This window comes from Bufo bufo, chromosome 6 (assembly GCF_905171765.1).
Source record: "Bufo bufo chromosome 6, aBufBuf1.1, whole genome shotgun sequence".
In the NCBI taxonomy this organism is placed as follows: Eukaryota; Metazoa; Chordata; class Amphibia; order Anura; family Bufonidae; genus Bufo; species Bufo bufo.
Genome location: NC_053394.1, coordinates 319,557,547 through 319,571,479, shown reverse-complemented (window position 1 = coordinate 319,571,479; position 13,933 = coordinate 319,557,547). Strand labels below are relative to the sequence as shown.

The window sequence follows — 13,933 nt, the reverse complement described above, 5'->3', positions numbered from 1 at the left end:
CAACTACCCCACCCAGCAGGCAGTGGTGTTTCTCCATTCCAGATGACAGATGAGGTGGAAGAATGTGACTGCACAACCCCTTGACTCTTTCTGGCAATCATAAGCTAGACAGAAATGTTCATGTTTTGTGGGACAAGTTGTACTTTCTAATCCCAAAAGCTGGAAAAAAAAAAAAATCCAAATGGGAAGAAATTGGAAAACAATGCAATTCCGCAAAAGTTTTATGGGTTTTACAGCATTCACTAGGCAGTAAAATTGACTCCATTCCCTCAGTTTAAGGGTCCATTTACACATCCGTATGTGTTTTGCTAATCCGCAAAACTCGGACACCATCAATGTACATTCCGCATTTTGCCGACCGCACATCGCCGGCACTCTCATAGAAAATGCCTTTTTTTGTCCGCAATTGCGGACAAGTATAGGACATGTTCTATTTTTTTGCAGATGAAATGGGTGGGTCCGCACCTGTTCCGCAAAATTGCAGAACGGATGCAGATCCATTTCGCGGACGTGTGAATGGACCCTTAAAGTGATGAAAAAAGGCGAATGAGTTATATTGATTTTTATAGGTTTTTTAAATATTTTAATAGTACAGATGTTTTCAGATGCAGTGATGCCTATGATGTTTATTTATTTACTTTTTAATTTTGTAGAAAGGGTGGTGATTTAAATTTTTATAAACTTTTTTTTTTTTTTTAGGCCCCCAAGTGGACCCCAAAATGCAATAATTTGAATTGAATTTCGAAGTAATTGCAAGTAATGGAATTTTGTCCATACAGAATACAAAGATTGTTATATTCCAATGTAGTGCTGCCACCTGCAGGCTGAATTGGAATAAACCAATAAACCAGTAATAAGCCTAGAAGTCTAGTAGAAAATGGTCCTTTACTTCAAATGGAACACCTTTTCCGATCTCAGTCAGTTCATCTAAGAAGTGGCACTTCAGTAGATTTCCTTGACTTGACGATTTTTATTGAAAATAACTGTCTTAAAACTAAAACCTTTTTTAAATCCAGAGATGTGAATGCTTATTTTGATTTTAACAGTTGCCATTATGGACCTTGGTTAAAAAACATCCCCAAGGAACAATTTAAAGGGAACCTGTCACCTCAAAATCGCACATAAAACCGCCAGCATTACGGTCACGATGGGGAGTGGGGGAAACCCCCCACCGTGCAGTGTCAAAGGGTAAAAGGGGATCAGCCTGGCCAAAAGGAGTAATAAGGGAGCAGGTCACCTCCTACAGCATCCCTAATTCCTCACCGTATGAGCGGACCCCGATGGTAGGACGACTCATACTCAGGATTCCTAGAGACCCTAAGTCGCCCTGGTAATCCCTTTACCAAGGAGAAGGGGAGAGACAACCTGTTCATCCCAGTCATGGAGGAACAGGAGTCTCTATCTGAGGCCAGGCTGCAAGGAGAGGGGAACACATACAGCCAGTGGTGTATCTTGGTTTTGTGCTGCCCTAGGCGAGACTAAACTCGGGCACCCCCCTAATATAAATTTAACCCACCCCTTCCTGTCAAGGCCAAACCCCTTCCTCTCTAAACCCACCCCTTCCTATGTGCCATCCACAGACCCCCCTCCCCTAAACAGTGCCATCCACAGACCCCCCCCCTCCCCTAAACAGTGCCATCCACAGACCCCCCTCCCCTAAACAGTGCCATCCACAGACCCCCCTCCCCTAAACAGTGCCATCCACAGACCCCCCTCCCCTAAACAGTGCCATCCACAGACCCCCCTCCCCTAAACAGTGCCATCCACAGACCCCCCTCCCCTAAACAGTGACATCCACAGATCCCCCTCCCCAACGCTCACAGGAGTACATTTATAAACTGTAATCAGTAACTTTAACTTTAATCATCGCTGATCTCTTTACTTGGATACCTTACTCTTAGCTCCGGTAACAGCAGGCAGTGCTCATTCACTGACGTCGCGCGCCTGCGCCGCCTGAGCGATGATTAAAGTTACTGATTACAGTTTATAAATGTACTCCTGTGAGTGTCGTGGCCCTGTATAGTCTAACCCCCAGGCAAGCGTCCCCGTCACCATGGGAACGCCTGGGGGTTAGAATATACCATCGGATCTGAGTATACCGGCGTATAAGACGGATGGGACAAGGGGCAAACAAGGCATTTTGCCGCCCCATTGGCAAGTGCCGCCCTAGGCAAATGCCTTGCTTGCCTCGTGATAGACACGCCACTGCATACAGCATAAGAAGATGGCAGGTAAGCGAAACCAATAACACACTTACTTGCCACAGACACACTGACTGGAGCCTGTGCACAAGTGCTGCTTTCCACACCAACATTAAAGGACACAGCACACACCACAAACCATACAGGAACCCAGGACACCCATAGCTGCAATAAACATGAGACAGGGGAATGTCTAGTAAACAAGCTGGACACCAAACACCACCAGACATACTAGACATACCAACTCCCTGAACATAACCCACTCCATACAAATAGGGACAGGAAGGGAAGGAGACACCGGGATGACATTGATGACCACAAGGGTGGCCCTCACTGGACAGATGGAACACCCTGGACTGGAGCAGAGCTCCATCACCAACAACAGCTGAAGTACAACTGACTCCAGCCAGGAAACCACAGAAGATATAAGCCAAGTGACCACACCCAGTCAGGGAATTAACCCTTACAGCACCAGACAGAGGGAGGCTACAACTTAAAGGGCAAGTGCACACACAAGCATACTAAACCACGTCACGGCAATCACCCAGAAGGCCGAGACACTGCCACCGCATGCTCTCACAGCAACACGTTGCCGCGGGCAACCGCAAGTGTGGCAACAGTGTCACAGCATACACCATAGGCCGTGACAATTACCTTATAGTAGCCCCTAGTCTGTTATTAATGATGTGTTTGATCCGGTAATCTGATGCTCCATACATGAAAAAACTATGTTTTAATCACCATCAGCGCTATCTCGCCGGTCAGTCTGAAGTAAAGGGGGCAGCGGCCTCCTTGCTTCAAGTCAAGATAAGCACGACGCCTAACCATCCCCTCTTCTGTGTGATTGACATCCTGCAGTGCGGCCTGGGATCGCGTTAGTCTCACTCATGCGCGGTATGCTGATGAAACCTGGCTAACTGCGCAGTAACAAGGAGGGCACTGCGCATGCGCGAGACTAACGCGATCCCAGGCCGCACTGCAGGATGTCAATCACACAGAAGAGGGGACGGTTAGGCGTCGTGCTTATCTTGACTTGAAGCAAGGAGGCCGCTGCCCCCTTGACTTCAGACTGACCGGCTGATGGCGAATAAAACATTGTTTTTGTCATGTATGAAGCATCAAATTACCGGATCAAACACATCATTAATAACAGACTGGGGGCTACTGGCGATTTTATATGCGTTTTTGAGGTGACAGGTTCCCTTTAAAAGGATCGTAACTGCATGGACACTAAGCATTATAGGGATCAAAGTCAGGTGATCCAAGAACGTTTTTTAGAGAAGAGTTATGAAGAGGAAGAACTGCTAAAGTGTAGTAAGGATATAGAAGAAAGTGAAAAATTAGGAGCAGAAAGAGCTAATAGGAAAGAAAAAGACTTTAGATTTACCTTCCTGACCCAGTATAATAGGAGTGTAGGCTCACTTAAAAACGCTATGAGGAAGAACTATTTTAGGGAAAGAAATTCCGAAATATCCAGAGGTTATCTTCAAGAGAGCCCTGAACCTCCAGAACCATTTGGTACATAGTGCTTCATCTGGGAATACCGCTGGAAAAAAGGGGGGCAAATTCACTTGGTGTGGTTTCTGTCTCCCATGTAAGAACAAGATTAGGGAAAAGAAACAGAACAGTGCAGACAGTTCGTTCGAATAAAAAAAGATCAGGTTTTTAAAATTAAAGGGACCATCACTTGCGAAAATGCAGGAGTTAGCTACGTATTGGAGTGCCCGTGTGGCCTCCAATATGACGGTAGAACAACCAGGAAATTGAAAACTAGGATCCAAGTACATATTAGAAATATTAAAAAAAGGGCTCGAGGCACATAGTGTCTCGCTTCATTTTAAAAAATGAACCTCCAGCAAAATATAACCCTAAAATATCAATACTTTATTTAATTAAAGTTAAAAAGTGCGAATCGGTCTCCCAAAACCAAAGAACAGACATCAATCAATGAAGATCTAATCGATAGAGACAAAAGGTAAGCACCTAAGTACATGTATTGTAAGGGAGATGGGAAATCTGTCCCTCCTCTTTCCCTACTCTTCTCCTCAGCCCAGGGATGGCCCCTGATGGTGGGGACTCTGTCCTCGAACCTGGGCAATAATTGCCCTCAAAAAACCCTGAGGGGCATGAGACAAGAGGGTGAGTATATTAATAATACCCTTGAAGAAGGGAAGGTGCATACCAAGAATCAGATACAAAAACAAGATGAACTTATAGGGGTAAAAACGTTGGGAGGGTATGCTGTGCATCTAGAGTAGTAACTGCTAGGAGGATATGGAATACGTATATTTAAACTACTGTTTTATAGGCATTTTTATTATGTAATCATATTTATTGACCTTTTAGATATATATTGCATTGGATGATGAGGGAGATGGGTGGGACGCAATTGTGTATTTAAGAACTGCCCCGTAATGGGCGGATTATTCGCCCCTACAGAAGCGCGTGAGCAAAACCCGGTTCGGGCCAGAGTACAGATATTGCTCCACCGTTTGTGATATGTACAATAAATTGTTTTTATCTGACGTGAAAAATCAGTGCTTCACTATTGCTGCGACCTCTTGATATCTCACAGGAGCGCCTGTTGGAAGAGGAGAGCTCACATGTGGAGGTTGATGGGTTACCTATATACAGAATTGAGAATGGCTTCACGTTAGGTGAAAAGATCTTTAAAAGCTTTCAGCAGTGCGGACCTACACAAAAACGCTAAGATTGACTTTGTGAACTTTGCCCACGTCACAACTGGGACCTGCAGCGCTACAAATACAGGCAACGTATCAGAGTGGAATTTGACTGTTTGAACAGTTCATCTAAGAGGTTAAATGTCTGCAATCATCATTACCACCGATCGCTGATATTAGCCCCTGGTGTCTGCACCCGGTAGCTATAGTGCTCGTTCTGCCCCAGAGCGGGAGCCAACTTTGAAGATCCAACATCCACCGTACACCTAAAATGTGTGCACAGCAATGTGTGCCATCTCATCGCCTCTGATCTTATCAGGGCATATGGACATCTAGACTGGATGCAGACCAGCCTATCCATACAGTACACGGTCACCCTTTCATTCAAATGGCTGCTATGTAATACTACTTGTCACGCTCTAGTGTGGGAGGGAAACCCCACACCAAACATAGGAAGGAAAGGGAAAAGGAAAGAAGACCCGATACCTAGGGAAGGAAGATGGACAACTCCTAGTGAAAACCCTAATAAAAGCCCTGACTGAACAAATCCCAGAGGGTAGGTGAGTTCATACACAGGAATACCTAAAGTCCTATCTAACCCTAAAGGACCCTGGTACTAATGACAGGAATGAGTCTCCCTAAGGCCTAATACAAAACAACAAAGAAATGCAACACACAGAAAAGCCAAAATACAAAGGGAAAGGTAAGACTTAACTTCCAAGAAGCTATGGCAGCACCAGGAACTCAGCTGAGGTCCAACTGAAGCTATAAACTGCACAGCATTGTGGGAAAGACAACTATAAATAGGGAAAGTTAAATGACCACAATAGCAACACCTGGAGGTGAAGGGTGAGGCCAGTACTAGAAACACAGACACCTATTGATCCACAAGGTAAACATGTCAAACCAAACCACTTATTATTGGCAGTCTCAAAGATCTCCTGCCACTCACTGTCACTGTCGCAGAGACGTCCGTATGTCTCGGTACTTCGATGACAACTACATTTCTCCAGCTGCAGAGGCTGGACAGACTGACAATCTCACAGGAGCTCACATTCTGACAGCTATCTCTGTATGTATACTCGTACAGGGATGACTATCAATCACTGAGCAAAGCCGCCCACTGGACTCCGAAATTGTATTGAATATTTCCCCATGTATCATGCTCTTCCTGCTCTATGAAATAATGCCTGCAGGATTGTCTTTACCTGTCCACCGCCTTCAGGGAACAGAACGGTGTCCTTCAATATCACATTGTATCCAGACAGCGTCTCCTTCTTCCCTCCATTCTCAGTCTTCAGTTGGGCAGGACTGCAGGACACCACTTCTGTTAGCAGCTGGCCAACAAAGGGAAATGTATAATAAAACCTTTATTAATCCAAGGTAATACATAATAATCACTGAAAATTCATTTGGACATACACAATGTACTACCAGGACAATGCAAGACGTGCATGCTGCATCCTGAATATGGAAAAGCAGAACCAGACCACAAATCGGATTTCTCTGTGGTTCCCCTACTGTAGTATAACACCACGTCTACTTGGAAAGGTAACAATTAGCGATGAGCGAACTCGAACTTTAAAGGTTCGGCGTTCAGGCAGTGGAGGAGTCCAGTTATGGGATGGTTAAGAGGCGTTCCGTTTTGATCCGTCATAATGTAAGTCTATGGCCAAGCATAACGGATCTGTCCTGTTATGGATCTGTCCTGCATAACGGAAACCAGACAGATCCGTTATGCTTGGCCACAGACATGCATTGTGACGGATCAAAACTGAATGCCACTTAAAGGCTTCCATTTTGCATTCTGTTATAACGGAGTCCATAACTGGACTCCTCTACTGCCCAAACGCCGAACCTGTAAAGTTCGGGTTCACTCATCCCTAGTAACAATTAAATGACAATGTATCACGCTATTGCTGTTTGCTTCATTTTCTTAAAGGGGTTGTCTCATGAAGACAACCCTTGCCCATATGCCCTACTTAAAAGGAAAGTCCCATGCCTTATTATAGACAATGGGGGCATATTGCTAGGATATGCCCCCATTGTCTTACAGGTGTGAGTTCCCCATATCAGGAATGGAGCCCCGCAAGGTGATGGCTGGAGGATTCCAGGCCAGCCACCACCAAGCCGGCTCCCCATAGAAGTGAATGGGAGCGCACTGCGCATGACCGGCCACCGCTCCCATTCACTTCTATGGGCTCGACGGAAATAGCCAAGCCAAAGCTTGGCCATTTTTGACGGCCCCATAGAAAATAAATGGAGGGCGGCTGCATATGCGCCCTCCTTCACTTTCGGGGCTCCATTCTCTATATAGGTGCTAGGACCCACACCTATAAGACAATAGGGGCATATCCTAGCGATATGCCCTCAATGTCTATGATGAGACAACCCCTTTAAGTGCTGGGTCCACTGATTACGAGAACGGGGACTCTGTCCGCGCATGCATGACCACCACTCCATTCAAACACTGGAATCCATATCCCCCTTCTCAAGATCAGCGGGGGCTCCTGTGGTCAGACTCCCACCTATGACACGTTTATTCTCTAACCTGTTAACAGGGGATAAAGTACTTGTTGTAAGACAAGGCATACAGAAAGTAGTACATGGATGTTCACTGGTGTGAATGGCCCCCACGTAATACTACACTTCCCATGCAACTGTTTGCCAGAAGCATGACCAGGATTGATCAGCCGATCACCCTAGAGGCTGCACTTTAAAAGGGGTTAACCCCGAAGAGGCACCCTTTAAAAGATGTGTAGTTGATATGCTCAGGTCACATTAGATGCACTATCACTGTCATGTGTGAAGGAGCAGCCAGCATGGTTCAGCTCCATGTATCAGAGCCTAAAAACTGGTCTTCGGAGCATTTACTTAACGCCTGGACCAAACAGACATGCAATTTTAATGGGGTAATGGTGGCTGCCAAATACATCTGGCACTGGATCCCACATGAATCCAACCAGTTCATTCTCCAGAAAGGGAACATTGTCCTCAGAGACATGACATTACTGGCAGATCCCTCTGGCACAGCACAGTGGATGTACAGACTGTCTGCAGGGGGGCAGTCCCTTGGGGCTCATTCAGACTGGAAATGTTCATGTCCGGGTGCTTTTCAGGTGTAGAATGGACAGACTGACACTGATGCATTATAGATCATTCACATGTGCATTAGTCCATGCAGAGAAAGTTGCAGCAAGCACCAACCAACTCAGATTTTCCTGGAAGATTCACTCAGTTAAATGGGGCCGGTAAATCTGTCGTGTCGGTTTTATTGTATTCCACATAAAATGACAATTCTGGAGGATTTATTCTTATGACTATGTTGTGCCATTCCTCTATTATCCCTGCTAGAAGTTTAGGAATAAGGGTTGAACTGGGTGTTGCCAGTTGGGGGGTATCCCTGCACAGTCTGACACTGGCGGCACTGATTGGATAGTATCAGACTGTGCAGAGACACCCCCAACTGGTAACACTCATCTGGACCTTTATTCATAAACTTCTAGTAGGAATAACAGAAGAAAGGCCCAACACAGAGCCAGAAGAAAAAAGGCTACAGAGTTATTACATGGGGAATGCAAGTAGTTACTGAACCAGACATGTCAGGAGAGGGGACAGCTCCTCTTTATGACTTATTCTCAAGATAGGACATCAATATCAGATTGATGCGGGTACAATTCCGGGCACCCCGCTGATCATCGGTTTGAGGAGGCGGTGGGGGGCACTCTAGTGAGTGCTGCCGCCTCTTCCTAGGTCATGTGACATCACCTTCATCGGTCACGTGGCCTAGGCTCAGCAAAGTCCTATTCAAGTGAATGCGCCTGGGCTGCAATATCAAGCACAGTGGCTATACACTGTACACATGGGGACTGGTATACTGTGAGGAGGCCGCAGCCTCTGAAATCACCTGAACGGTGGGGTCCCGTGAATCTGATATTGAAGACCGATCCTGAGCATAGGTCATAAATATCAAACTCCCAGAAAACCCCTTTAAGTGAATGCAAGAAAAATGAACCTCACACGGTCACCATGCATGTGCAGTCTGATTAAAAACAGTAAACAAGGAGTCTCGTGATCATGCGCTCACCTCTGTGGCATAGCTGTCTTTCTGACAATAGAAGGCCATATTCCTGGAACAAAATGGAAGCCGCAGTCAATGCAGAAGGAAGATGGCAGGTTCTCTTCCTACAGGAGCTCGTTGTGAAGAGAACGACTCCACCTAAGAATGGTAAAGAAGAAGAATAACTAAGCAATAGAGAGTCCGGAGGAAGCCATGTCCACACAGGAGCCTCGAAATATAAATCCACTCTCAGGATAATGTGTAATATTCTATCCGGATCATAACTACAGTCAGGTCCATGAATATTGGGACATGGACACAATTCTAACATTTTTGGCTCTATACACCACCACAATGGATTTGAAATGAAACAAACAAGATGTGCTTTAACTGCAGACTGTCAGCTGTAATTTGAGGGTATTTACATCCAAATCAGGTGAACGATGTAGAAATTACAACAGTTTGCATATGTGCCTCCCACTTGTTAACGGACCAAAAGTAATGGGTCAGAATAATAATCATAAATCAAACTTTCACTTTTTAATACTTGCTTGCAAATCCTTTGCAGTCAATTACAGCCTGAAGTCTGGAACGCATAGACATCACCAGACGCTGGGTTTCATCCCTGGTGATGCTCTGCCAGGCCTCTACTGCAACGGTCTTCAGTTCCTGCTTGTTCTTGGGGCATTTTAACTTCAGTTTTGTCTTCTGCAAGTGAAATGCATGCTCAATCGGATTCAGGTCAGGTGATTGACTTGGCCATTGCATAACATTCCACTTCTTTCCCTTAAAAAACTCTTTGGTTGCTTTTGCAGTATGCTTTGGGTCATTGTCCATCTGCACTGTGAAGCGCCGTCCAATGAGTTCTGAAGCATTTGGCTGAATATGAGCAGATAATATTGCCAGAAACACTTCAGAATTCATCCTGCTGCTTTTGTCAGCAGTCACATCATCAATAAATACAAGAGAACCAGTTCCATTGGCAGCCATACATGCCCACGCCATGACACTACCACCACCATGCTTCACTGATGAGGTGGTATGCTTAGGATCATGAGCAGTTCCTTTCCTTCTCCATACTCTTCTCTTCCAATCATTCTGGTACAAGTTGATCTTGGTCTCATCTGTCCATATGATGTTGTTCCAGAACTGTGAAGGCTTTTTTAGATGTCGTTTGGCAAACTCTAATCTGGCCTTCCTGTTTTTGAGGCTCACCAATGGTTTACATCTTGTGGTGAACCCTCTGTATTCACTCTGGTGAAGTCTTCTCTTGATTGTTGACTTTGACACACATACACCTACCTCCTGGAGAGTGTTCTTGATCTGGCCAACTGTTATGAAGGGTGTTTTCTTCACCAGGGAAATAATTCTGCGGTCATCCACCACAGTTGTTTTCCGTGGTCTTCCGGGTCTTTTGGTGTTGCTGAGCTCACCGGTGCGTTCCTTCTTTTAAGATTGTTCCAAACAGTTGTTTTGGCCATGCCTAAGGTTTTTGCTATCTCTCTGATGGGTTTGTTTTGTTTTTTCAGCCTAATGATGGCTTGCTTCACTGATAGTGACAGTTCTTTGGATCTCATCTTGAGAGTTGACAGCAACAGATTCCAAATGCAAATAGCAGACTTGAAATGAACTCTGGACCTTTTACCTGCTCATTGTAATTGGGATAATGAGGGAATAACACACACCTGGCCATGGAACAGCTGAGAAGCCAATTGTCCCATTACTCTTGGTTCCTTAACAAGTGGGAGGCACATATGCAAACTGTTGTAATTCCTACACCGTTCACCTGATTTGGATGAAAATACCCTCAAATTAAAGCTGACAGTCTGCAGTTACAGAACATCTTGTGTGTTTCATTTCAAATCCATTGTGGTGGTGTATAGAGCCAAAAATGTTAGACTTGTGTCACTGTCCCAATATTTATGGACCTGACTGTATATCACATGGGTGAGTGACAACCAAGGCAGCAGCTTTTACAGCCCTCACGTGTTGTCAGCCAACGCTCCCGGTCAGTATGATAACACAGCTCTGTCACTGTATGTGTCACTAAGTGTTGTCAGTCACTGCATGTTGTCAGCCACTGCATGTGTCACTGCACGTTGTCAGCCAGCGCTCCTGGTCAGTATGAGAACACAGGTCTGTCACTGTATGTGTCACTGCATGTTGTCAGCCAGTGCTCTCTGTCCTGTGGTCAATATGAGAGCACAGCTCAGTCACTGCATGGCTTCACTGATCTGTCATTCAGCAGCGTTGGAAAGCTGGCTGACATCCTGTCCAGGAGCTATCACGACGGCCATCTTTGTCACCCAGCTTTCCCACAAACGGATGAAAAAAAAAAAGGGTCTTATATTTGCAGGAGGAGAGAGTCTAATGCACCGGGGATAAAGGCTTAGAGAAGCTATAAAAATGACGTTCACATGATGCGGTATTATGTATGAACCGCAATGCTACGGTACGTAGCAGCAAGCTGCAGCATTTACTCACTACAGCACCGGTACGCCAGTCACCAGCCCGTCTCCCCCTAGAACCTAGATAATTATAGCACATGTCGAAACTACAACTCCCAGAACACTTCGCGACTTCCTCCCTACGGATGCCGCCTTGGTTCAATTGTCAGCAGCTCTGCTGCGCGTGCGCGAACCTGTCCCTGTCCCTGTACTGTAGAAGGTGGTGCACTGCAGCCGCCCGCCGGGATAAGGGTGTAGTAGTGATGTTATATGAAATACTAACTGCCCCACCGTGTATAGATCTCTACCATAATGTGGATGAAGCCAGCATATGCCTCATGGTGAGGATTGCTTCACTTGTAATCACATGATGAATAGGATTACCTTACCACTTTCCAAATGTCCTACTATATCAGGGATCAGCAACGTTCGGCACCCCAGCTGCTGTGAAACTACAACTCCCAGCTTTCACCCTTTCTTGGCTGTTCTTGTAACTCCCATAGAAGTAAATTGAGAATTCTGGGAGTTGTAGTTTGAGAACAGCTGGAGGTGGCTGATCCCTGCCCTATATAGTAGGGCACCATGGACTCATATGTCATTTTAGGGCTTATGGAAAGGGGTTCTTGTCAGAAATCAAACCCTGTGGAGAGGACACCCCTCCCCCCTTCACCATGAGTAAGAGCGGATAGCCACTAACTCCGCTCCCAAATGAGTGGCTCCCAAATGAGTCCTATCAGATATTACCGCCATGTAATTCCCCTTTGTGTATGACCCACTGATACCACCCTGCACTGGGTACATCAGCTGTTTTCCAGGGGTTCATGTACTAGACCAGCAAAGTGGATGACAATGGAGGTTGTCTGGCTTTGGAGCCAACAACCCCTGGGGTCCTCCCCACCCCATAGCATAAAAACCCCACTCACCTGTCCGTGGTCATGTGACATAATGTTCAAGGCTTGAGAAAGACCTTTACGGTCGAAACGTCGCATTTTTTTGCTGGTGAAATAAATTCCACTGAATTGAAGACAGGAGAGTGCTGCGGTTTCTTCTATATGACACATAATGTTCAAGCCGCTGTGACCACTAAGACCTGTGATTGGTTGCAGCAGCCACGGGATCAAGTCTCTTCCTGGTCCAGCGGGGACCATAAGTGGCTGAGAATGAAGCAGCTGCAGGACCGCGGACACGGGAGTGTTTTTTTTTTTTTATGTTCAGGAGGACCCCTGGGATTGTTGGCACCAAGGCCAGACAACCCCTTTAAGAAATCTCATCCACATGCTGTGAAAAAATCTGCAGTGTAAATTGAGCCAAGCAGTGGCCACCCCCATGATGTCCTACATGGGCTGGAGTTTATGTCCTGAGACAACCCTTTTAATGGGGAAACCATGTACTTAAAAAGGGTAAAAAAAAACTTGTATTTTAAAGTGTTTTTTTTTTTTATCTGCATGGTGTGAAATAATAAAATACTCACATACCCCTGGCGCCGATCCCAGTTCAACACTTCATGGTAAATAAATGGTAAAATGTTGGTGACCACTATGCCATAGATTTGTGTCTACCACCCCTCATCCTATACCCATCAGTATTGCATGGGAGCCAGCTCACGTTGAAGCTGTAGATGCCAGTCTGCAATAGGGTTGTTTCGATACCAAAATTTTGATTCGGTTTCGATACCATAAAAAAGAATTGCGATACTCAATACCATTCGATACCACGCAAAAAAAAATAAAACACCAAAGAAGCTGCGTGCATTCCGCATTTTATGGAACGTCCGGCCCATAATTTATCCTATTTTTTCGGGGGGCAAGGTGACTAAAAAAAATTGCGAGTCGTGCGGTTTTTATTTATTTATTTTTTCTGTTATGGCGTTCACCGCATAGGAGTTTTTAAAAATATTTTAATAGTTTGGACTTTTTAGACATGGCGATATGTAATTGTAATATGTTTATTTATTGTTTATATATTTTATATGTAAAATTGGGAAAGGGGCGATTTATACTTAATAATTTAGTTTTTTTGTTTTTTACTTTTAATTTTATTTAATAACTATTGCCCTTAGGGGCTAGATCTTTTAATCCCTTCTCCTATCCACCCTAATAGATCTCTATTAGGGTTAATAGGACCTCACACTCTCCCTGCTGCCCTGTGCATAGTGCACACAGCAGCACGGAGATTACCATCGCAGCCAGCGCTTCAGTAGCGTCCTGGCTGCCATGGTAACAGATCAGAGCCCCAGGATTACACTGCTGGGGCTCTGATCACAAGCTGCCACTGCCACCAATGAAGAGGGGACCCTGTGGCCACTGCCACCAATGATTTTAATACTGGGGGGCGCACTGTGCCACCAATGACTCTAATACTGGGGGGGGGCGCACTGTGCCAGCAATGACTTTAATACTGGGGGGTCTCATTGCACCACCAATAACTTTAATACTGGGGGGTCTCATTGCACCACCAATAACTTTAAAACGGGGTGGGTGCACTCTGCCACCAATGATTTTAATACAGGGGGGGCGCACTGCGCCACCAATGATAATTAACCTT

At 45.4% G+C, this 13,933-nt stretch overlaps 1 protein-coding gene across 3 annotated transcripts in view; it reads right to left on the bottom strand.

Annotated features, from left to right (window-relative positions):
- Positions 1-13,933, bottom strand: part of LOC121004980 (alanyl-tRNA editing protein Aarsd1-B-like) — a 77,639-nt gene that overhangs the window by 39,008 nt on the left and 24,698 nt on the right. Inside the window, exons 1-3 of one of the 3 annotated variants that reach the window (XM_040437459.1) lie at positions 11,427-11,497; positions 8,970-9,101; positions 6,091-6,219 (exon numbers count right to left, since the gene is read on the bottom strand). In XM_040437459.1, coding sequence (XP_040293393.1) covers positions 6,091-6,219; positions 8,970-9,008 — 168 coding nt within the window. In that variant the 5' untranslated portion in view covers positions 9,009-9,101; positions 11,427-11,497. Of the gene's footprint in view, positions 1-6,090; positions 6,220-8,969; positions 9,102-11,413; positions 11,498-13,933 lie in introns of those variants that run through there. The other 2 variants (XM_040437458.1, XM_040437462.1) reach the window with 2 other exon arrangements.